The following is a 26,368-nucleotide window of genomic DNA, read 5'->3' on the forward strand; positions in this document are numbered from 1 at the left end:
TTGTTTAGCTTTGCATAAAAACTACAATACATCCAAAGTTACTTAATAACTTTCTGAGGGAGAACGTTAGATGGCCATATGCAGAGTTTTCAGACTTTGGCCACGCCTTCAAAACTACACCTGGATGTATAGATTATTTTTTAATTCTAGGATTATTCTTTAAATTGAAACCTGCAGCAAAATGTCAAAGTTTACACACAAAATCTTGTTAAACCTCTTAAAAAACAATTAGAATTAGAGATTATGTTAAGGCGGCTATAGCAGATCTGAGAGCAGTGTATAATAGAAGAGGAGGAGCAGAGCTTGGGTATATAGAGTATTAAATTAGTATTTTCATGATCAAAGCTGTTTAAATGCTGCCAGGACTCCTATAGAAAGCCTGTGAGTCATGCTTCCTCCGCCCACACACAGTGATTGACATCTTTTCAATCACTCTGTGTGGGCGGGGGGGGGGGGGGGAGCAGGACTCACAAGCTTTCTCTAGGATTCCTGGCAACTTTTTTACATGAAAATACTGAATCAAATCATGAGCCCTCAAATAGGGGAACAAAGGAGACCTGACAGCCGCTGAACCATTACTACGTGGTAAAGATATTTTATAAATGGGTTTTGCTATTTATTTTTGTAATTACATTCTGAGGCAGATTTATTCTGCCTGCAAAAAACTTTGTGAACAGGGACTTATAAAGTTTAGGTTTTTGAGTGAATTGTTTGATCAGCAGGTTTCTTATATAATATCTCTACCGAAGGCAGGAACATTCAATAATAACTGTGCAGGACTACAGCAGCCTGTATTCTGTCAATGCTCAGATTAGAGGCTTTTGTATTGTGTTGATGATACTATGATAATTTCCGGGGCTATAATAACTGATCACAGAGACCACCTATAGTCAAATTGTCTTCTAGGGACCCAAACCATAGGGCAATGTGACTCTCTAGCAGCCATAGAAAGTGTCCATAAAAAATAAGAACCGTCCTAGTTTTATAATGAGAGCACGGCCCGCAAATGCGGGTGTCTGTCCAGGGCCGGCCGTGACCGTAATCACGGATCGTGATTACAGGCTAAGTCCACACAGGATGGAAAAATCTGCCGCACGTCTGCCTACGGATTTTGCAGTGAATCTGCACCAAAATCTGCATCTCTACATTGAAAGCGGTGAAATCCACTGTGAAAATCTGAAACAGAAATTGAAATGCTGCAGTTTTTTAAAATTCGCACGCAGGTCAATTTCCATGTGGAAAAATTCCACAGCGTGTAGATGAAATTATTTTAAATCCCAACTACATGGCTGGTAGAGTAGTTTTTCCATTCGCAAATCTGGATGGAAAACCTGCAACATTTCCGTCCCGTGTGGCCGTATAAATACAGTTAGGCTACATTCACACGAGCGTATCAGATTCACGCGCGTGAAAAACGCCCGTGAATCTGGTCCATATGTGTTGCGTTATTGCATCTGTGCTTTGCGAGTGGCATGTGTTATTCACGCACTTGTCAAGCACATCTTTTTTTTAAATTATTTTCAATTGAATTAATGCGTAAATCATGCACCGCACATGGATATGCATCCGTGTGCTGTGCGTGATTTTCACGCACCCATTGACTTCAATGGGCGATAGGTGTGTGAAAAATGCACCAATATAGGACATGCACTGAGTTTTACGCAACGGACACACGCTGTGTGAAAACTCACGCATGCGTGAACGGCCCCATTGAAATCAATGGGTCCGTGTGCTGCGCGTGATTTCCCTGCGCGTGATTTCCCTGCGCAGCACTCGGACATTATTCACGTTAGTCTGAATGAGCCCTTATACAAAATCGATGTACAGATATATAACATACAATACAAGCAAGTTTTTCTTTTATCATATTGAACTCTTATTTGTTATCTCCTGTTTTTTTCCTAAGACAACAAGGAATATGATGCATATCTTTCCTATACCAAAGTGGATCCAGATTCATTAGATCATGAAAGCAAGGAGGAGGAACAGTTTGCACTAGAAATTCTTCCAGATATCCTAGAGAAGCACTACGGATACAAGCTGTTCGTTCCAGACAGGGACATGATGCCCAGTGGGAGTAAGTCTATTCCAATTTACCTTGCTTAGCTTGACACATTGGGGCAGGATGTAGCAATTGATACCACATACTGAAAAATGATCAAAAAGTAGATAGATAGATAGATAGATAGATAGATAGATAGATAGATAGATAGATAGATAGATAGATTTTAAAAAAAATGAATGAAGAGGCAGCACTCCAAGGAAATTGGTGAAAAAAAGTGGTGTGTTTATTCACCCCAGGCAGGCAAACGTTTCGATCCGTGCCTATGGGATCTTTGTCAAGACTACATTCTCATTACATTGCACTTCTTATTGGCTGATCTGGCTCAAAGAGCATAAATGGCAGAGGAGACAAAAAAAAAAGGTCTGCAAATACCCATTAAAAATTCCTTGAGCAGTATATAACTTACTTTAAAATATTTGTTGGTCTTTTAATTAGCGAGTTTAACTTACACTTCGTTGGCCAAATACTTTGTGGATGCTGATCCAGAATCCAGCAAATCCCCAATTGTAAACTGTCCCTTCTTTGACGAGTCTTCCACTAGCCTAGGGACTATGCTTACCCTAATCCCTCCTATATAGAAAAAGCTTAGTGACAACTCTAATAGGTGTTAAAAATTGTGGTCAGTTTCTAGACCTAGCCCAGGACCTAAGGGATACTTTAGATGCAATTAATAAACTACAGCGCAGGTGCAAAACAAGGGTTTACAATCATTGGCACCCATATTGTAATTAATAAGGAGATGGATCTCAGTTAAATGGTCACTAAATTTTCAACTAGCTTTGTATAAATCAGTAGTACAAGTGAATATAAGAAACTTAAAATGCCTCTCTCTCCACCTTTCATGCTCCTTTCTTCACCCTCCCTCCTAATTGTTCACTCACTCTGAATTTAGTGCTTTTTCAATCTCCTCAAGAGGAGACGGACTATCAGCTCACTGAGGGACCAGGTTATAGCTGCCCATAGAAGTCTGTGGAGCAGGAAGGGGCAGGAGGGAGCAGGAGCAGAGTGAGAGAGAAAGGCATATAGAGATGCTGCTGCAGCTTTCTAGAAAGTGTTCTCTCTCAACCCAGTACTGGATTCACAGCTACGCTGCTAGTTACTGCTGTTTCATGTCCTCCATGTTGCTGCTGATTCTGAGAGTGTGCTGCATAGAGATAGGAGAGCAGGATCCTCTCTTCACTGTGTGTGCAATTTATGGGAGACATGATAGCGGGTAGGCCCCACCATCTATCTCAAAGAAAACTGAAAATTACAGATAGCCACTGTAGGGGGCAAAACTGCAAAAAAAATAAAATAAAAAGCCTTATACGATAGGGCTGATGAAAGGGGATTTAACAGCCTGATATTGACAGGCACTAAATGACCTGATGGCCTTATCTTGATTTAATTTATAAAGCAAAAATAAAAATCTATAAATTCCCATTCGCAAATATTGCACATATGTGGCCGTAAAAAAAACACTGCAACCTGTATGGCATTCAGGTATATACATCCAATTTCAAATGCCAAACTCTTATTATTCTTACAGTAGAGAGGTTGTGGATATCATACAAAGCCATTTCCCGGAGCAGAAATAGATCCAATAGCTGCTCCTGCTCAGGATGACTAATTGTGATCATGTATTATATGGTTGATGGTTGCCACGGGAGCCCTATAGGTCCTACACCACTATGCAGTTCCTTGTACTGTCTACTGTAGTTGATATCTGTAGTTTCAGCAGCTGGACACAAAGGTTATCCGCTGCTTTCAACTGAGAGGAATAGTCCAAATGGGACAACTCTTGCCATTTCTTTTTTTTATTTTTTTATATAAAGTGAGGGACAAAGAATTAAAAAAAAATTTATGCCAACATCAGTGACTTTGAATAAATGCATTTTTAAAAAATATATATATTTCATTTTGTGGTCAATACTCCCATTTGTTTGAGATAGAATGAAGACTGGAGTGCCAAAGAAGTGACATCGATAAGCTAGTAGACTGTTTTTACCATTTAGCTCAGTTTTAATTCTTATAGTTTCTGCTTCCAAAAATCCTTTTTAGAATGAAATTCTGTTAATAAATATCTTTATACTTGATTTATGTCTCTGTCTGTCATGATACAAACACCTCCAATTTCTATCTAGATCAGGAAATGGATGTTTGTGTTGGAGGGTTCACTTAGTACGTTTCTTCTGAACATACTAATTTGAGGTATCTGCGGTGGTTGATTACTTCAACACATGGTAATTTAAAGTCTCTTTAAGATTTGATTGGACGGTCCTTTTGAAAGTTAAGTTCATGACTGTGTAATTATATGTTACAGCCACACGAGGGTGTGTGTTATTGTTCTGCTCTTATAATTGGAGCCTCGATCCGCCACAGCATCACTTATACCTTTGATACTTGGCACCAAACATGACAGCTTCTTTTAGCTGGCAGCACAGGGAAATATTAAAGTCACAGTATATCATTAATACCTTCTCCGAAGCCAAACTAATTAAAATAAACACTGCTCTAGAAGAATATATTGCATGTAATTAGCAGAATTATCATTATGCTACGATTGCAGGATGTGAAGTATGCCAGAAAGTTAGCAATTTGCTTAAATGTCTGCATTCATTTTCATAGTGCAAATTAAGGTTTTCCAAACCAGCCCTCCATGGGAAGTGAGGAAAGCAATTTTTCATGAATTTCTATAACACAGAAGTTTAGGATTTATTTTTGATTCTTTACTGGGGGCTACTGTAGTGGTCTGCAGGGCTGGATCCTTGATAATCCTTTTACCACTATGGGGTAGGAACAAATAGTGATTGTATTCAGTGAAAGGCAAGGAATACTTTATTGACAGGCAGTTATGGACAATCTTCAAGTTGGCTAGTCTTTTGAATTTTTATAGAATATGGTATGGAAACTCAAATAGTCTCTTTTACTGGGCCTAGAAGAGGGGTAGATGGCCACCTGGGGCAACATTGAAGTGGGAGCATAATTTATTGATGAAAACAATGTTCGGCCTTTTAATTTTTCTTGTGTAACCAGTCAGACAAGGGTAATCAGGGCTGGTGTTAGACAAAGTGTGGCCCTAGGCAAAGTTAAAAGTGGGACCCTAAATGCTGAATTACCGTATCAATAATGCAGTCAATTCCGAAGGCGATGTGCAGAGAACTGCATCGCTGATTTCTATCGCGTTCAGGAGTGTTACAAGCCCCAAATCATATGTCCCCCCTCTCTCATAAAAAACTTCTCTATATACATATAGAGTTATTAAATCATACCACTATACAGATTAAATATTACCTGCATACTCTGACTGAACGCAACTCACTATTAGGCCCTGTTCACTGAGTTTTTTGCAGGCAGAAAATTCTGCCCCAAAATTCCATCTGGAATTTCCAAGCCGTTTGCCGCGTTTTTCGCCCACGGCCATTGAACGCCACGGGCAAAAACGCAGCGAAAACTGCTTTCTCTGCCTCCCATTGATGTCAATGGGAGGTCAGAGACGTAAACGCCTGAAGATAGGGCATGTCGCTTCTTTTTCCCACGAGCCGGTTTTATCGGTCGCGGGGGGGAAAAAAACGCCTCCACCTCCCATTGAAATCAATGGGAGGCGTTTTTGGATGTTTTTTGGCGTGTTTTCCGACGCGGTTTCCGCGTAAAAAAAACTGTGTGAACAGGGCCTTATAAGACCAATAATAACACAATATAAAAAGGTCCAAATAATACACCCACACCATTACCACATAGTGACTGAATAATACCCTCATACTGATACTGTATAATACCTCCACACCATAACCACATACTGTTGCTGAATAAAAAAACACTATACAAAGACCAATATAACCACCATGTTGTGACCATATAGTTGTAGATGGCAGTTATACACAGGATCTCTGCAGACCATATAAGCAATTACAGCACCTTTATATCCGGTGACTTACAGGTGATGTTTTCTCTGATTAGAGTCATTCACTTTGTCTTTTTTTTTCTCCATCCAGCTCAGACCACTGTGATGACTTATTCCATCCACAACTCGTCTCTGCAGAATTTAACACAGACATGTTGGTTTCTTGCTTTTCCAGCACCCTCCACACCTATACCCCACCCTCTAAACAAACTCGTAGTCCACAGTGCCCCAGATGGTAAAAACAATCCATCAGTGCTCGACACAATGAAAGTGCCCCATCAGTAACCGTGCCCCCACAGTAATAATGTCCCTTTGTGCCCCGGTAGATAGCGCCGCATACAGCCCTCCTTGTAGATAGTGCTACACACAGCCCCCTCTTGTAGATAGCGCAACACACAGCCCCCCCTTTGTAGATAGTGCCACACAGCCCTCACCCTTACATATAGTGCCATACAGCCCCCCTAGTAGATAGTGCCACACAGCCCTCCCCTCTTTATAGTGCCCCCCAGCCACCCCTTATATAGTGCCCCCCAGCCACCCCTTGTATAGTGCCACACAGCTCCCCCTTAGTAGATAGTGCTACACAGCACTCCCACCTGTGTAGTGCCACACAGCCCTCCCCCTGTATAGTGCCACACAGCCCTCCCCCTGTATAGTGCCACATAGCCCTCCTCGCTATATATAGTGCCCTCCCCAAAAAAATTGTACTTACCTAGCCCTGTTGTGATAGAGTTTAGGACTGGAATGTGGACCAGGAATTGTGCCTCAGCGTTTTGATTGTATGGTGAAGCATGAATCATTGGCTTTTTTCAGAAAGACAACAGAAAAATTAAAGGTGTTGTCCATGTATAACAATCCCTACTTGCTAGAAGGGTCCATTACAATATGCTGATCAAACAAACAATGTCAACCTACTGGGGTATCATCAGTATTCTGTGGGGAAAGCTGGCAGTAGATGTTCAATTTCCCTGCAGCGCCACCCTAGAACAAATTAAGATTACACAATACAACTTCAAATCACTGCTTTGCTGAGTGATGCAGGACAGGACTGTTCCTTTAGAGCATTAGACACTTTGTAAACACTCTCCAATGATCCTGAACAGGGACACACTCTATTAACTCCGAATTCCCTAATAAGGTATACAAAAATAGTTTTTGTAAACTAGACAACCCCTTTAAAGTACCTACAGGGGTACCATTCTCCATGTATTTTTTATTTTTAAATCTTAACCCATCACTTTGGCTAGTTTTGATAGCCAGGGTCAGACTGGCCCACTAGGGTACCAGGGGGGGGGGGGGGTCATGGTTCTGACACATTCATGGGCATCAATGATCCAACAGTAGGGAATGCCATTTGGAGGTGTCTTTGAAGCCAATCACTTGCCACTAGGGTCTACTTCTTATGGGATGATTCAGTAATAACCTATTTGATCTTATTGATAATGTCTTGTGTGTGCAAAGATTAAAATGCAAATAAAAAGATTACAGTGCAATAAAATGGACGTGTACATGTTCTGCATATATAATGGGGGGGGGGGGGTTTCTGGATAATATTCTCAGGTCCAAGAAACCCCAGTCCGACACTGCTAATAGCAATACCAGTAGTCATAATTACATTATCTATATGATGGGGTCATGCTTTTATAGCACAGAGGCTGCTTGGAGGTATGGGTGTAAACCTAACTTCTGTGCACCCTTGCTATGCTGAAGCAGATTACTCAAATCTGGTTTATGCTCTGGGTGAGCACTTTTTCCATAGTAAATCCTCTGGTGGATTGCAGTCCACCAGTAGACACAAGCCATGGGAATCGTTAATACGGATCCTTTCATGAAGTTAAGTATTAAGTAGGATGTGCTGTTATTTTCTGTTTAAGGTGATGACGGGCCCCTGCCTGTTTTCCTGCATAGGTTTCACACGTGTATGTCTGCCCTTAGTCATTTTGTGGGATTAACTAATATAATTAAAAATGGCACTTGGTTCGAAGTGAATCATGGGTATTGCTTTAGGTTAAATAAGCTGCATCCGCGTCTATGAAAAAAATATACAAAAAAGTAGCTTAACACAGGCCCCAACTCTACATAGTTCTTTTATGCCTAACCACCCACTAACACATTATTTTTTAGAGTTCATCTGGATGACTAATTATAATGCACAGTAAGGTTCATACAACAAGCAAGTGAATAAGAAATCACAATATATAAAACAGTAGAGAATTGTACACTAGCTCTTAAGATGTATTGTTAATACAAAAGCATATTAATATTAATGACCTCTTTTATTGCCTTTACTCCACATGAAGATGCCTGTGGTGAAATCTTGCTCTTATTAATTGAATTAAGGCCTAAAAAGTCAACAGATGGTCTTTCGAACACGCGTAGAATACATTTGGCCGGATAAAGTAAAATTTAGGCAATGCTTAAAGGGTACCTGTCACTTCATTTGCCTTTGCAGGATAAGTTACTGTGTGTATATGAGGAGCAGCACTATTTCTGGCCATTATATGACTTTGAATTTGGAATTTTAAGCAGTTTTCCCCTTTTCATGCTATATATGTAGTTTGCATTTTATCTCTGAAGTGTTGGCTGGAGACTATCTGCTATACACTACACACCGTAAGAAGAGAAGAATCTGCTATATAACCTTCTCTCTCACTCAGAAACAGCCCCAGGATCATGCAGGACATTATATGTATATATATATATATATATATATATATATATATATATATATATATGAGAGAAGTACTGACATGTACTGATGTGAATAAAGTGTGATAGAAAGTTCTGCTCTTATTTCCTGCACTTTCTGCTCAATCACCCCCCCCTCCCCTCTCCATAGACATGTCTAATCTGATACATCTGAGCTGCAGTCAGTCAGGACAGATAGAGCTGAATTTTCAGAATGAGGGAGGATTTGCACGAGCGTGTGCGTTTTGCGCGTGCAAAAAACGCATCGTTTTATGCACGCAAAAGGCACTGAACAGCTCCGTGTGTCATCACCATATGATGCGCGGCTGCGTGATTTTCGCGCAGCCGCCATCATTATGACACTCTGTTTGAAAACAGAAAAGCACGTGGTGCTTTTCTGTTTTCAAACATACAATCATACTTTTTACAACTGTTGCGCGAATCACGCACGTCCCACGGAAGTGCTTCCGTGTGGTGCGCGTGATTTTCACGCACCCATTGACTTCAATGGGTGTGTGATGCGCGAGAAACGCAGAAATATAGGACATGTCGTGAGTTTTACGCAGCGGACTCACGCTGCATAAAAATCACGGACGGTCTGCACGGCCCCATAGACTAATATAGGTCCGTGCGAGGCGCGTTGCACGGACGTATATCACATTCGTGTAAATCCGCCCTAAAAGTCAGTTTAAGAGAGGGAGGGCGAGCAGGAAAACAGCCAGATAAGAGCAGCAAGTGGCTTGCTACTCTGATATATTGCAAAGTTCCTTATAATCGCCTGTACTATTCAATTATGCAAAGTTTGTTGAAATGACAGTGCCCGTTTAAATCGACTTTTTCTGTCTTTCAGCTTACATGGAAGAACTTGCAAGGTGCGTTGAGCAAAGCAGAAGACTAATTATAGTGCTGACCCCAGATTATGTCATCAGAAGGGGGTGGAGTATTTTTGTGATGGACAGCAGACTCCACAATATGCTGACCAGTGGAGAAATCAAAGTCATATTAATAGAATGCAGCAATTTAAGAGGAAAAGTCAATTATCAAGAAGTAGAATCCCTAAAACATGCCATCAAACACCAGTCATTAATCAAGTGGAATGGTCCAAAAAGCAGCAAACTAAATTCAAAGTTTTGGAAACGCCTAGTCTATGAAATGCCTGCAAAAAAGAAAGAAGTTCTATCCAGACAGCATGTCATGGACAGTGGAGAGCAAAGTCTTTTTGGAGACCTACAAACTGTACCCTCCATTGCAGTAACAGGAACATCTGGCACGCTGCCACCATCAGAGGATATATCTGGCTACCATCATGCAGAAGTAATGCAAATGAGACATTTCTGCAGAGCTTATGAATATGGGAAACCGACCCCAGTTATGCCAGTAGCATCTCTAGGCAATCACCATACATATTGCAATATACCGTTAACCCTTCTCAATGGACAGCTGAGCCACAAGAATGCAGCCAAGGACCCACAAGAGTTCCATGGGAATAGTACAATAATACCAATATCGTCAAGGGAGCTTAGCATTACCAGTGATATTTGGTAGTATGTAGGGCATAGACCTCTTGTCTATGTTACTGTACAAGCTCCCTAAAGTTTTAAGGAACCTTGAACTCATGCCACAGGGGTGCCAAAGGAAGCTTTCAAGCAATGGCACAATTACTCAGTTTTCTACTGGAGCATTTTGTTTACAATGCCAGGATATTGATATTAAGGATCCTGCCTTTTTTTAGTTCCTACATAGTTAAAAAGATACAAAAAAAACAAAATATGGTGTAAATGTTTTACTGCAATGTCAGGAAAATAAACAAACAAAAAAAGAAAAGAAACAAAAAAATATTTTCGTTTAGATGTTGCAATCTAATGGACTAACGTTCAATATGGGATGAAGCAAAGGATTATTTCTATATATTTCGAAAGTCATTTCAATACAATAAAAATGTTAACTATAGTAACTTTATTTTAGACTTATAATTATGCAAATGTCATAGCACATGCTGAATATGTTTCTTTTTGTAAAGAAAGGATTGTGTGATACCGTGGAGGGTTTGTCCACCTCTTGTGAGATTGTCACATGTCCATTAATAAAACTGCACAATAGAGTTACTTACCATGTCAATGAAACCTTTCAATGCTAGAGAAATAAATGGGGGGGGGGGGTGTCGCTTTATCTCTAGCAGCGAAGGGATTAATGTTGTGCACCAGCCCTTTTGTTTACTGCAAGCACACCATTGTCCTGATTCTTTACATTTGTAGTGAGCATGCTTCTATTACTTTATTCGGTTACTGAGCGTTCCATATTTACATACACACAGTGCCCATGGCCTAATACAGGGGCACACAAACTCTCTGACTCATATTAGGGGAGAATAATGTAGACGGTGGAACATTTCAAATATAGATTCAGAGGCATACAGATCTACAGGATGGGACCATAGGTTTCTTTGGGTGCTGGATTATGGAACAATTGTACAGCCATGTGAATAAGCCCTTCATTATAGTTTAGACTGTAAAGCATTTTCCCCTAAAATTGAAAAAATCAGCAAATATATACAATAAATCACTGTCCTGTCAACATATTAGATCCGGATCTTGTAAATAGAAAATATAACTTTTACTGTGTTTCTTTTAAAATTGAAGGTACAAACTTGCATAAAGAGGATTCCATATATGCCATGTGTTCATACAAAATCATCAGTCATATGCCTAATGTAGTTTATAACTATAACATTTATTTTTGAAGTCTTTTCATAAAAAATAGACCGCACAATATCCACCCAATTGGGGGTTACACAAATGTATTAATTATTTTCAAAGAGAGGGGTTCACATATATAACCCTAATATAGTTGGCTATTTTGATCATAGATTATGGGGGTCGCTACCCCCCCCCCCCAATTTCGATGCAGGATAGTGTATGGTTTAAGGGGATCGGGGAACCTCTCTCCATCATGAATTCCTCCCGACGCGTCAGACGCCGGAAACAGGCGCAGGCTCTTGAAACCTAAACAACATGGGTGACTGATTCCTTTGCATTGTAAGCAGCCCCCCCCCTTACTGAAACGACAGCTACAAATAACCTTTGCCAGCACCGATGGAACTTGGGTAAAGCTGGTTCTGGCCTATCTCCCCTGAGGAACCGTTTGGCCACGAGGAAACGCATCGGGAGGAATTCATGGCGGGGAGAGGTTCCCCGATCCCCTTAAACCATACACTACCCTGCATCTGAACGGGTAGGGGGGGGGGTAGCGACCCCCATAATCTATGATCAAAATAGCCAACTATATTAGGGTTATATATGTGAACCCCTCTCTTTGAAAATTATTAATACATTTGTGTAACCCGCAATTGGGTGGATATTGTGCGGTCTATTTTTTATGAAAAGGCTACAAAAAGAAATGTTATAGTTATAAGCTACATTAGGCATATGACCGATGATTTTGTATGAACACATGGCATATATGGAATCCTCTTTATGCAAGTTTGTACCTTCAATTTTACAAAACACAGTAAAAGTTATATCTTATATTTACAAGCTCCGGATCTATTTTTTTATCTTCATAATTATACGGAGAACTGTCAATTTTAAGTCCAGGCGGTGGGCTCCTAAACTACACCATCAAAATGTATTTACTGTCAAGATATTAAAAAGTCTATTTAACTACTTTCCTAGGAAAGTCTGGTGACAACCAATCTGGCCTCCATTACAGCTCCTATAGGGGTTATCTCCAAGCTTTTCCAGATTCCTAAATGGCACATCTTCTTAGTTACACAGGGATATATCCCGCAGTCATGACAAAATAGCTCAAATCAGGCACCTATACACCTTCTATAGTGGTTTTTATATTGTAGGGAAAATGGCTCTTAACAATATGTTCTACTGGTTGATGCATCAGTCGATCTCTCCGAAATTACTTTGGAACGAGAGGAAGCTTGAAAAGTTATACATCACGTTTTTCTTTGATTTGTTAGCATGTTTTTTTGTAAAGGAAATAAATAATAGATGGATTAATGTGGCTACCAACAGATTGTAAAGATGGACACTCACTTTAGTCAACCTGTAATGGACTTCAATTGTAGCAATAAAAAGGATTATCTGGGTTCCGTTATTTAAACAGGCAAATACTGGAGTAAAGTACAGATGGATTAAAACAGTCGGCCATTGTATGGGTTTTAATATACATCTAAGTTCTTTTCATTTAAAAACAAAATATTGGATGTTGTTGTAAAGCTCATGCGCACAGGTATATTACAACTCCATTCAGCCTCCGATATCTGTCTCTGGGACCCTACTGTACCTCCTTATGTATGGAGGCATTGTGGCATACTCTGTCAGACACTAATTTTTTTCCCCTAGAAGCATTTAAGGAAACAAATTCAATACAATATCGCAAAAACATGCCAGAAAAACCCTTGGCAGGCTGCAACTCACATCACAACCCATGGGTGGTCCCAGATAGACATATATAGCATAGACATCTCGTGACAGAGAATCTCTAAAAGCTGTTCATCTTGCGCCAGACATTTCAGGACATGTTGAGATATGAGGAAAGGTAAGGAAGGGATAACAACACATCTATATCTCCATAACACAGTGCCTACAGTTGCATACTACAGAGATGTAGGGACTCCATGTGCTGCCATCCAGGGTGCATGGAGTCTGACACTGAATACAGAACAAGGTGTCTACAGAGCCTAACAGAGTCCATACGGCAGCGTACGGAGCTATATGGCCTCTATGCTTCCGTACCATGCTCCGTCATGTGCGGTTGTCTTCTAGTGAAGAAAAGCTCTGCATATACGGCATCCAATTTTTTTCATACGGAATCTCACAAGAAAAAAAACCATTTGAGGCATATGGAGGTACAGCAATGACCCATAAACTTGTATCCGCACCAAAATGCGGCCATGTACATGAGGCCTTAAGGTTAGAAACTTTTACAGTGAGAAGCTCAAGGAACTGTTCATCATTGATTTATCTTAGGTCAAATTATGCCACAATAGTTAGAATATTAAACTCATGGCACAATGGTCATTGGTATCATTTAGACTGATGTCGCTTTATCACACGGGTTAGCTTCTTTTAATGCATCTTTTTTGGGGGACTTTTGTATCTCCCTTTTGGTTATAGAAACTTTACATTTACAGAAGTAGAAGATTTTAATCTGTTTTACCTTCAGTCTTCTAGAATAACAGAGCATTTTGCACAAATGTTAAACCCTGCTCTGCTACATCTGTTTTTTTTTTACTCACCACATGTTATAGATTTTTTTTTCCACATTTCACCTTTGCTCTGTCAAAACAAATGATGACAAAATCTGCAAGATTTGAGTATGCAGAAACTGATCAATACACAAACAGCAGCAGGTACAAAAGATTTTTTTGCCTTTGGTAAAACCAACCTAAAAACGGGAAATATTTAATAGTTGTGTTTCGTGATGTGTCTACTATTTTCGGATATCTGTATATTTTGAATGATGCATCTGCCAGTTATGAGTATCCTCATGTTAAAAGGTCGGCAGTAAGGATCACGGACTTCCTTCAGAAAACATAAACGTACAGAGCACTTCATAGTGTCTGCCCAGAGCATACATAGGTGCACATAACCATTATGACTTTAATTTCTTTAAAATGTATAATTTTTTATAAATCTGGACGGAAATGCATATCATAATATTTATCACGGACTTCAATTACGCTCTCACAGATACATACAGTAGCTTTAGCAAGTTTTCAAGACTGCCGGGCTGTAGTCTGGAGAGGTTGCTATCTGTCTTCATCAACTACTGAAGACTCATTATTTCATCTTTTCTATCTACCTGTGAACATAGTACAAAAATAGCTGTAGCAGCCGCCATCTTATCAGCTGCTATTTATGCTTTTTGCCAGCCTTCCACTAGAGGGTGCTGTGATTTTATAATTTATTATTATTGCCTGCTGGCAGAGGAAATCACTGTTTGATGAGGGGAAAAAATGAAAGACATGATAAATAAGGTGTATTGTGAATTTTCAGCAGACTGCAAACCCATTTCCACACTAAGTTCATTTGACACCACTGTTTTTTTTTAGCCAGCCACAAAATCTAGGATTTTATTGACATTGTGCAATTTCCTAGATTTGAGAAAAGGCATTTACGTGACATTGCTCAGGGCGGACATCTTAAATGCAACATGTCCAAAACAGGGGTAGCTTCAATAGATTAAATATATGACTTTTATGGTAATTTCTTTACAAATATCTCATTAATGGCAAGAAGGGAACTGAATGCCATGGCTGGACTGCTGCTCTTTCCCATTTCTACTGTCAGAGATGCCACATTGCCAATCTAGCGTTTAGCTGAAAAACTGAGTCATTTGAGACAGACTGGTTGGCATTGATGCATTGCCCGACACCTACAACCTATAACGCGAGGGTTGTCAGGCAATGTGTCCTTATCAACCAGCCCCAAATTGCTCAGAGCTCAGATGTAGAGCTAAGAATAGAGATTAGCCATCTAAGGCCCGCTTCAGATGGCTACATGTTCGGGTCCATAATATGGTTGCGATACATCCACTATCGCGGTTATATCACTTAAGGGTTCTATGTTTATCGAAGTTTGTTTTAGTAGAACTGCAGGGGGGCCGTGTGTTTGCATTCAAATAATGACCCTAAAATGGAGCTGTGTAGAATGGGCCTAAGACTTGGCTCCACAGCGACTTTTTGTAGTGTGGTTTTCTAATTTTAACGATCGAGCTATAACTGCACTCCAGGGGAAAACTTTGAGGACTCGTGTGTAATGCAGCTGTCAAAAGTGGAAAGTCATGCCACAGAAATGGAGCCTCTACAGTCTCCGTGTACTGCCGTATATTCTCCATCTGGTGACGTATGTACAGGGATATTTTCCCTACTGCCAATGCTACAAGGGGAGAAAAGATCCCTAATTACACCATGTGATGGAGCATGTGACAGAAAAAGACTCTGTATGAAATTGGAAGCACACACAGGTACAGTAGAGACCCCATGCACTTAAATGGGAGCCCTATTATGGATCTATACAAAACGGATCTGTAATACGAGCATGCACAGGAGGCTTTAATCGGGTGGTTCATGAAAAGAAATTTAGGTGGAGAACCTCGTTAAATAAAATGACCTTCTCCCACACAAAATGTTTATGTGCCCTAAAATTAACCATAGTCCATTCATTTTCCTGTTTTGCAATTTTTCCATAAAAGAGAAAAAAAAAACAGGTACGTGGGATCAGAAAAGAAAACAGTGACACTTGGGTCCACTTTTTGCAACCCTATTAAGGGCCTTTAGTTCTGTCACATTTTATATTTCTCTCTAAAGTTTGTTCCGATCAGTGTTGTACTTTAACTTGACAGAAAAATATACAAAACACTACAAAATGCCAGCAATAGTATGGAACCTAGAGCAATACTCAAACAACAAGAGCTAAAGACTTCAGGTGTGATCACTTGATAGTATTACAATTGCATTGATAATCATCCACGACTAACTACAGAGAACTTGTCTTTGTCCCTCTGCCATTCAGGTAAACGTTTCTAGTAATTTGTTGAAGTGGGAAATCGTGTGTATAAGTGATATATATATATATACTTATTATTCAGTGTTAACTTGTACTTTTCATTATTTGCTGTCACATTGATGCCTGAACTATAATATAAGTGACCTAAGAAATTGGTTGCTAATAAAAGTGTCATCTTAAAAGAACAATTTTCAGATTTTCACTTCACAAAAGATTTGTATCGTAGCTATAACAGTAACCAATTCTTTGTGGGAGGTGTCATTTTGACTTCATGTTTTTTTTATTTTTATAATAGATCGTCATTTATGTCCCGTCCCGTCCCCCCCCAAAAAAAAATATTACGTTATCATAGCAGAATTATATACATAATTATAGCAGAGAAAAATATTTAGTATAGTGTTCGAATTCCTGCTACACTTGGGATGGCACTTGAGAAAAATATATTTACTAACAGTTTGAGCCGCAATAGCTCTTAAGAAGAACTAAGGCTTAGTTTACATCTGCGTCAGGGTCCCGTTATGACGTTCCGTCGGAGCTCTCCGTCAGAACGGAACCCTGAACTGACAAACGGAAACCAGACGTTTCAGTTTCCATCACCATTGGTTTCAATGGTGACTTATCCGGTGCCAATGGTTTCCCGTTTGGCTCAGTTGTGCAACGGATCCGTCGTTTTGCCGGAATCAATAGCGTAGTCGATCGTTATAATGCTGAAAGCAGCGTCTCTACCATTATCTTTAGTGAGTGAAGCAAAAAGGTGGTGACAAAATCTTTTTACATTTACAGCACTTATATGCCTATGTCCTCATGCCAAAACTTCCAGCCCACTGCTCTTTTAGCAAAACCTACATATGTATCCAAAGAGGATAGGATAGAAAGCCCAACAGATACATAATAAAGATATTTATATTTATATATCAAATAACAGCAAGATCAAAAAGCATGGTTAAAATTGTATGAGAGGGCAAGAGGGACAAGATGGAAACAGTCCAAAGACATAGAAAATTGGTACACCTCAACATTCATAACTAGGATAATAAATCAGTGGTATTATCTGGTATGTACATATATACAGTGAAGGAAATAAGTATTTGATCCCTTGCTGATTTTGTAAGTTTGCCCACTGTCAAAGTCCTGAACAGTCTAGAATTTTTAGGCTAGGTTAATTTTTGCCAGTGAGAGATAGATTATATTTTTTAAAAAAAAACAGAAAATCACATAGTCAAAATTATATATATTTATTTGCATTGTGCACAGAGAAATAAATATTTGATCCCCTACCAACCATTAAGAGTTCAGCCTCCTCCAGACCAGTTACACGCTCCAAATCAACTTGGTGCCTGCATTAAAGACAGCTGTCTTATATGGTCACCTGTATAAAAGACTCCTGTCCACAGACTCAATTAATCAGTCTGACTCTAACCTCTACAACATGGGCAAGACCAAAGAGCTTTCCAAGGATGTCAGGGACAAGATCATAGACCTGCACAAGGCTGGAATGGGCTACAAAACCATAAGTAAGACGCTGGGTGAGAATGAGACAACTGTTGGTGCAATAGTAAGAAAATGGAAGACATACAAAATGACTGTCAATCGACATCGATCTGGGGCTCCATGCAAAATCTCACCTCGTGGGGTATCCTTGATCCTGAGGAAAGTGAGAGCTCAGCCGAAAACTACACGGGGGGAACTTGTTAATGATCTCAAGGCAGCTGGGACCACAGTCACCAAGAAAACCATTGGTAACACATGACGCCGTAATGGATTAAAATCCTGCAGTGCCCGCAAGGTCCCCCTGCTCAAGAAGGCACATGTACAGGCCCGTCTGAAGTTTGCAAATGAACATCTGGATGATTCTGAGAGTGATTGGGAGAAGGTGCTGTGGTCAGATGAGACTAAAATTGAGCTCTTTGGCATTAACTCAACTCGCCGTGTTTGGAGGAAGAGAAATGCTGCCTATGACCCAAAGAACACCGTTCCCACTGTCAAGCATGTGTTTCTCTGCTAAGGGCACAGGACTACTTCACCGCATCAATGGGAGAATGGATGGAGCCATGTACCGTCAAATCCTGAGTGACAACCTCCTTCCCTCCACCAGGACATTAAAAATGGCTCGTGGCTGGGTCTTCCAGCACGACAATGACCCGAAACATACAGCTAAGGCAACAAAGGAGTGGCTCAAAAAGAAGCACATGAAGGTCATGGAGTGGCCTAGTCAGTCTCCAGACCTTAATCCCATCGAAAACTTATGGAGGGAGCTGAAGATCCGAGTTGCCAAGCGACAGCCTCGAAATCTTAATGATTTACCGATGATCTGCAAAGAGGAGTGGGACAAAATTCCATCTAACATGTGTGCAAATCTCATCATCAACTACAAAAAATGTCTGACTGCTGTGCTTGCCAAAAAGGGTTTTGCCACCAAGTATTAAGTCTTGTTTGCCAAAGGGATCAAATACTTTTTTTTCTGTGCACAATGCAAATAAATATATAAAATTTTGACAGTGATTTTCAGTTTTTTTTTTTTATATAATCTATCTCTCACTGGTAAAATTAACCTAGCCTAATAATTCTAGACTGTTCATGTCTTTGACAGTGGGCAAACTTACAAAATCAGCAAGGGATCAAATACTTATTTCCTTCACTGTATATGCAGTTATAACAAATCAGGATATGTATAATAAATCAAAAATTAATATCCAAAGGAATAAATATGCACAAAATACAAACCCCCCACCAATGACCAAGGATAACAGGCTCAGTGTATGCAGTGTGTGACCTAAAGTATCAGATAATCCAAAAAAGATCCAAATAATACTGCAAAAACGCATGCGGCCAGTCTGCAATGCCAGGTCAGTAAGATGTGATAGCCCATGTGGATAGAAAATACTACCCACAAATATAAATAAGTATATAGAAATATATGCTCTGAACTGAACACAGGTGAAAAATTCTGTTCAGTTCAGAGCATATATTTCTATATACTTATTTGCATGTGGGGGTAGTATTTTCTATCCGTATGGGCTATCACATCTTATTGAACTGGCACGTGCTTTCCGACAAGGATTTTTTATTTATTTTAAAAAGGCAAAAATATTGCAGTCTACAGCTTTATTCTTGATGTCAAATATACCGAGACCCCATTGTAATCCAGTGTAAAATGGATTCATTGTAATCCACTGTAGAATGGATCTGGCATTAGTCATGGCTCCATTACAGACGAATACCATGACACAAATGTGAACAGAGACTAAAGGCCCTGTTACACCGGCCAATTTTGGCTGGTGCAGCATGCGCCGATCAACGAGACAGCTCGTTGATGTGGCTGTCACAAGGAGCTATGTATGTGGACGAGCGTTCGTTACTCCGATCACTCGCCCCCATATGTTATTATCATGTTGGCAGCACGTCTCCTGTTTACACAGGGAGATGTGCTGCCGACAAAGATAACATTTGAGTTTTTTAAAATGGTACGATCAGCAGATGAACGAGCGATGCTTGAGAATGCTCGTTCATATGCTGATCGCTGCCCTGTTTACACAGGGCAATTATTGGCAACGAGTGTTCTATGAACGCTTGTCTGCCCGATAATTGCACAGTGTAAAACCCCTTTACAGAGTATACTGTATTAGCAATTTAAATCATCCCATGTCTTCTGTTATTCAAGCAATAAGCATACAGTATTAAACCCTTTAAAATCATAATGCTTCATCACTAACCCAGAATACCCATTCCCATAACTAGCATATTACATAACATGCTAGCAATTGAAAAATAGCATTATGCAGTGGTGTAGTTATAGGTTGCAGATGTTAAATTCGAACCCTAGATCTTAATGCCTGAGAGGGCCACATAACAGAAAAGCGGTATTAAACAGGGGAGGTGCAAATGGGTACAATATTACATGTAGCCCAACACTAGTTCTAGAATAAATACATTAAAAGCATTCAAGTTAAATGCCATATTCGTGAAGCCTCTGAGCCACCTTTTCCAACACATACAAATATATTAAAAAAATGGACAAGGCTTCAGAGTAGACCCAAGCACCCACTCATTTGTAAAAGATTTCATTTTAGGGCCTGTTCCCATCAGTGTTGGTTTCCGTTGCGGGGTCCCGTCTGAGGTTTCCGTCGGGTGAACCCTACAACGGAAAATCAAACAAACCACAGCTTCCGTTTCCATCCACCATTGATATCAATGGTGACGGATACATTGCTAATGGTTTCTGTTCATCACCATTCCAGCAGATTTCCGTTTTTCCGACGGAATCAATAACAGATCCTCCAATGCAGATGTGAACAGGCCCTACGATGTTGTTGTATACTGTACAATGGACAAAAAGTGAAACTAAGGGGAGCAGCCTGATACCATTTTCTTCCTCCACCAGACTACAGTTTACACACTCAATCCCAGATTTGTCTGTCATACTTTCAGGTCATAGCATGCAAATCATCAGAAAATATGTTTCATTGCTTTAGAATCTATTTGTGGTGTGCTTTGAACCACCACTCCAGTCAAAGCTTGGCTTCGCTCGTGTGAGCTCAAGCTTGTGTGCAGCTACTTGACCTATGAAACACAATCAATAAGCTTTTTGACTAATAAGGCTGGTGCTTTTAGAAGCAACTTGAAACCTGAAAGGGTGTTCAAATGAAGAGCAGATGATTTTCATTCTCTACTCACATCAGTGCTCAGCAGTCCCATTCTGTAAGCAGGAATTACCAACCACTCAGTAGCTACAGTAGATGTTCCAAATCACAAAAAAAATTCTTACAGTTGACTACAACAGATAAAGCAGATATTTTACAGACTCCCTGTTATTTCCAAAGTTACCAAGTGTATTGCTAACGTTGGTCTATGGGAATTGCTTGACTATATACTTGATTTTGTTCTCACCGGTTAACAATAGGATTGTCCGAAATGGACAAAGGTGCGTAGCAGTTTAAAGTCTTGTTCCTATCTCTGCATGTGATGGAAATATGTATGGGGTTAGTGTCATCCTTTCTAAGGCAAAATGGCAGCCACACGCTATATAATTATAACACAAGTCCCTCAATTATTAGGCAGAACAATACGACAATAGCTGATGGCAACCATAGATACTGGATTTTAACCTATTGTAAAGAAACGTGCGGCATAATTCGGATCAACCATAAATTAAAGGAGCTGTCTCGTAATTACAACCTCTTCTCTAAAAACAGCCACCACAGCTATCAGCTGATCACCTGGGGTCCAGCTCCCGTTATCGCTGGTGGAAGATTTGTCAGTCTTCAAATGGAAATATTGTACTACATGTCTGCCATTTAGGTATTTATACTTTGGCTCATAGGGAATGGTCCCGAATACGATCTCTGAGACCTATCTGCCTTAACAGAACAAATGAACAAGGGTTGTCTTGATGAGACAACCCCTTTAAAAAGACATAATTAACTGAAATAGCGAGAAAATAAAATTTATTTGTCCAATATAGGGAAGCGGTAATTACGAAATTCTTTATCGTTATGCCAGTTTTCGGTGTTCCTTAAAGGTACTACATCATAAAGGTTTATTTGCTCCTCACCTATGGTTTACCTGGATCAGAATCTATGTTTATCACTCCCCCACAATATTTTATAGAGTCTAGCCCTTTTAGTTACATTATAGTTGTGTTTTAAAGAACTTAATGTTCTTATTAAAAATGTTGGTATTGTCCTTACAGAGCCAAAAGGTCTGTGTCCTTAAATGTGGCTTATTGTTCCATTTGAGAATTACTCGTTTGGAAAATGTCATACGGTATTTTAAAAAAAATAATGCGAACATTTACCAACAACATGTGCCCGTTTTAATATAAAGACAGACTTTATCAATGACCTTTAATGAATTCCAGGAATGGTTTTCCGAATACATAAGAGTGGTTCTAATAAGGTCCGGTCAGCTTACCGGTAGAACACCAGAATGTCTGTCTGCAGTGACATAATTGAACCTGCCTGTAGCCTGACTGAATCAGCTGGTGCTTGAAACTTTCATAGAACTATATTTTGCAGAAAAAGTGACAAAATATAGAGAATGGGGAAGAATGGTGGTGAGACTCGGGGCCCTACCTATAGAAACTAGTGTAGCCCTATGTGGTGTTGCCCATAGTAACTTATTAGATTGAGCTTTATAAAACCACAAAAAGTAATGGGGGTTTTACACTGGGCGATTATCGAGCAGACGAGCGTTCATAGAACGCTGGTTGTCGATAGTTACCCTGTGTTAACAGGGCAGCGATCAGCAGATGAACGAGCAAACGCTTGATCATCTGCTGGTTGTATCGTTTTAAAAAAGTAAAATATTATCGTTGTCGGCAGCACATCTCCCTGATGCGAGATGCGCTGCCGACATGATGATAATAATGGATGGGGACGATCAACCTGAGTAACGAGCGCTCGTCAACATCCATAGTTCCGTGTGACAGGAGCAAACGAGTGCCGATCAATGATGTCTCATTGATCGGCGCTCGCTGCTTCGGCCGATTATCTGAGGACACAGATACAAGTGAATGTGGCTGTCATTAGCATAGGGGCCCCCTCCGGTGCTAGCGACGCCACCGGGCATGAGGGGGCCAGTGCCGCCCAGCCCAAAAATTTTATGAGTTGGGCGGCGCGGGCCCCCTCATGCCTCGGGCCACGTAGCAGCCACGGGCAGAAGGCCCTGAAAGGATAGGGGCCCTGGGCAATTGCCAAGTTTGCGCCCCCCCCCCCCCCCCGAACACCGGTCCTGACCCACTGAATATTTTCCAACAAAATGATATATCACACAGCACTTCACTACACAGGGAGACATCCGTTCAAAGTAACCTCTCCAAATAACTAAGTACAGTAACAAGTGGTAAGGTGAAAATTATTGTAGTTTAACCAACTGTGGTTTTACACCTTTATTTTTCATTTTACGATTACTATTTACTTTGTTATAACTGCCTCAAATCTGCAGACTGAATCTTAGGTCATCATTGTTCTTCAGATGCTTCAGCTTCAGCTTCTTGTAATGAAAACAAATTTAAGGCTAACGCAAGCCAGGTTTTTCTAAACTTGGCTGATGGAGCAGATCTGTTAGAAAGTTATTCATGTTAGAGCTATTGTTTTTAATGCATAGCTGAAATAAAGACTTACTAAAAGCCCATAGTAACTTATTAGATTGAGCTTTATAAAACCACAAAAAGTAATGGGGGTTTTACACTGGGCGATTATCGAGCAGACGAGCGTTCATAGAACGCTGGTTGTCGATAGTTACCCTGTGTTAACAGGGCAGCGATCAGCAGATGAACGAGCAAACGCTTGATCATCTGCTGGTTGTATCGTTTTAAAAAAGTAAAATATTATCGTTGTCGGCAGCACATCTCCCTGATGCGAGATGCGCTGCCGACATGATGATAATAATGGATGGGGACGATCAACCTGAGTAACGAGCGCTCGTCAACATCCATAGTTCCGTGTGACAGGAGCAAACGAGTGCCGATCAATGATGTCTCATTGATCGGCGCTCGCTGCTTCGGCCGATTATCTGAGGACACAGATACAAGTGAATGTGGCTGTCATTAGCATAGGGGCCCCCTCCGGTGCTAGCGACGCCACCGGGCATGAGGGGGCCAGTGCCGCCCAGCCCAAAAATTTTATGAGTTGGGCGGCGCGGGCCCCCTCATGCCTCGGGCCACGTAGCAGCCACGGGCAGAAGGCCCTGAAAGGATAGGGGCCCTGGGCAATTGCCAAGTTTGCGCCCCCCCCCCCCCCGAACACCGGTCCTGACCCACTGAATATTTTCCAACAAAATGATATATCACACAGCACTTCACTACACAGGGAGACATCCGTTCAAAGTAACCTCTCCAAATAACTAAGTACAGTAACAAGTGGTAAGGTGAAAATTATTGTAGTTTAACCAACTGTGGTTTTACACCTTTATTTTTCATTTTACGATTACTATTTACTTTGTTATAACTGCCTCAAATCTGCAGACTGAATCTTAGGTCATCATTGTTCTTCAGATGCTTCAGCTTCTTGTAATGAAAACAAATTTAAGGCTAACGCAAGCCAGGTTTTTCTAAACTTGGCTGATGGAGCAGATCTGTTAGAAAGTTATTCATGTTAGAGCTATTGTTTTTAATGCATAGCTGAAATAAAGACTTACTAAAAGCTAAAAAATAAGAGGGAGTGGGGAGTAGACATAGTAATAAAACATACAATGAATTGAAAGCATTATCAAATATTTGATAGTAATTTAAAATAAATACTTGAAGGGGTCTTACCATCTTAAGCATTTATTGCTTATGCACAGGATATGCCATAAATGCCTGAAAAAAGTGGATCCCACCTCTGGGACCCAAATTGCCAATTATTGGCCACTGCACTCTACATTCAGGTCAATGGAGTGGTGATTGAACTTGCATGTCAAACTCATCACTGGAGCCTATGGGAGCTATGGAAAAAGTAGGCACTGCTCGCCACAATGATAGCCACCTCTCCATTTATGTATCGAAATTGCAGAGACTGGAAATAAAATAAAAAGTTATTTTTACAGTATTTTGCTCCAATTCCCTGTTGCAATAGAAGAAATGCATCCAGCAGTATAAACAGTGGGTCAGTTTTCATCCTGATTGCCATGACATCTATTGTAATGTTTCTTTTATCCATATATATATATATATATATATATATATATATATATATATATATATATATATATATATATATATATGTGTGTTTTGCATATATCTCGTGTATTCACATGTATACATATATAATCTTGAAAATAAACATTACAGCCAAAATATCCATTTATGACATCGATTGAGAACTGGAAAATGGTGCAGAATAAAATGTTATGTTACAAAGCTACTTTTTTTTAAATCTAATTTTATAACTAACAGCATGAACCGTCAGGTTCAGAAAATCAATTTCCAAATCCACTATTAGTAGATGGGGTTCCCCATTCTGGACCCTCATTTATTAGCCAGATCAGAAAGAGGCTTTAAAGAGCTTATCTTGCTTTTGGAGGACTCAGAATGTCCATGCATTACACGGATAGCACTTTGATTTCAATGAGAACTGTGTAATGCTTTATTTCTCCTTTGTTGAAGCTGTAGGAGATTTAAACGCTGTCATTTTCCCCCAGATAATAATATATAGTCTACGAGGCCGAAAAAAAGACACGTCCATCCAGTTCAGCCTATTATTCTGCAATGTTGATCCAGAGAAAGGCAAACCCCCCATGAGGCAAAGCTAATTTTTCTCATCTTAGGAAAAAATTATTTTCGACTACATATGGCAATCAGAATAAATCCCTGGATCAACGACCCATCTCTAGTAATCTAGTAAACATATCTTGTAATATTATTACACTCAAGAAAGGCATCTTAGGCCTCTTTTGAAGTCTGTGAATTCACCATAACAACTTCCTCTGGTGGAGAGTTCCACAGTCTCACTGCTCTTACAGTAAAGAATACCCTTCTATCTCAGTGTAGGAACCTTCTTTTCCCTACACGTAGAGGATGCACCCTTGTTATAGTCCTGGGTATAAATAGATCATGAGAGAGCTCTCTGTATGGACCTTTAATATATTTATATATAGTTATTGCACCACCCCTCAGTCATTTTTCTAAATGAAATAACCCTAATTTTGATAATCCTTTTGCGTACTGTAATCCACTCATTCCATTTATTACTACTTTAGCTGCCTGCCTTTGAATCTGCTCAAGCTCTACATGTCTTTCTTGTGCACTGGCACCATAAGCTGTACACAGGATTCCCTGTGCGGTCTTACTAGAGATTTGTAAAATGGTGGCACCCTATGATCTTATTTGCCTTGGCCGAGGCTGCCTGACACTGGTTGTTACAGTTAGGGATTTTAGTTGCCAGTAAACTTAAGTCCTTTGCCAGTATTTAGTATGTCATGGTGACATACTTTCCCTTCCCAAATGCATAACCTTACATTTATTAGTGTTAAACCTCATTTGTCACTTCTCTGCCCAAGTCTCCAACTTCTCCAGATCCATTTGTAACAAAATACGATTCTCCTTTGTGGAAAATACTTTACATAATTTAGTATTATCTGTAAAAATGTTCATTTTATTTTGCAATCCCAATACGGAGCCCTGTGGTACCCGACTAATAACAGTGACCCAATCTGAGTATGTACCGTTAATAACCACCCTCTGCCTTCTACTACTGAGCAATCTCATTTTATGTACCAACCTTTTATGTG

General features: G+C 40.1%; 1 protein-coding gene across 2 annotated transcripts in view; it reads left to right on the forward strand.

Moving 5' to 3' along the window:
• IL1RAPL2 (interleukin 1 receptor accessory protein like 2) overlaps positions 1-10,745 on the forward strand; it is a 708,817-nt gene extending 698,072 nt beyond the window's left edge. For both annotated transcript variants that reach the window (XM_075834359.1, XM_075834360.1), the window contains 2 exons: positions 1,907-2,077; positions 9,487-10,745. In XM_075834359.1, coding sequence (XP_075690474.1) covers positions 1,907-2,077; positions 9,487-10,181 — 866 coding nt within the window. In that variant the 3' untranslated portion in view covers positions 10,182-10,745. The remainder of the gene's footprint in view (positions 1-1,906; positions 2,078-9,486) is intronic.
• Positions 10,746-26,368: the final 15,623 nt, after the last annotated feature.

The sequence above is a fragment of the Rhinoderma darwinii genome, chromosome 8, assembly GCF_050947455.1.
Source record: "Rhinoderma darwinii isolate aRhiDar2 chromosome 8, aRhiDar2.hap1, whole genome shotgun sequence".
Classification (NCBI taxonomy): domain Eukaryota; kingdom Metazoa; phylum Chordata; class Amphibia; order Anura; family Rhinodermatidae; genus Rhinoderma; species Rhinoderma darwinii.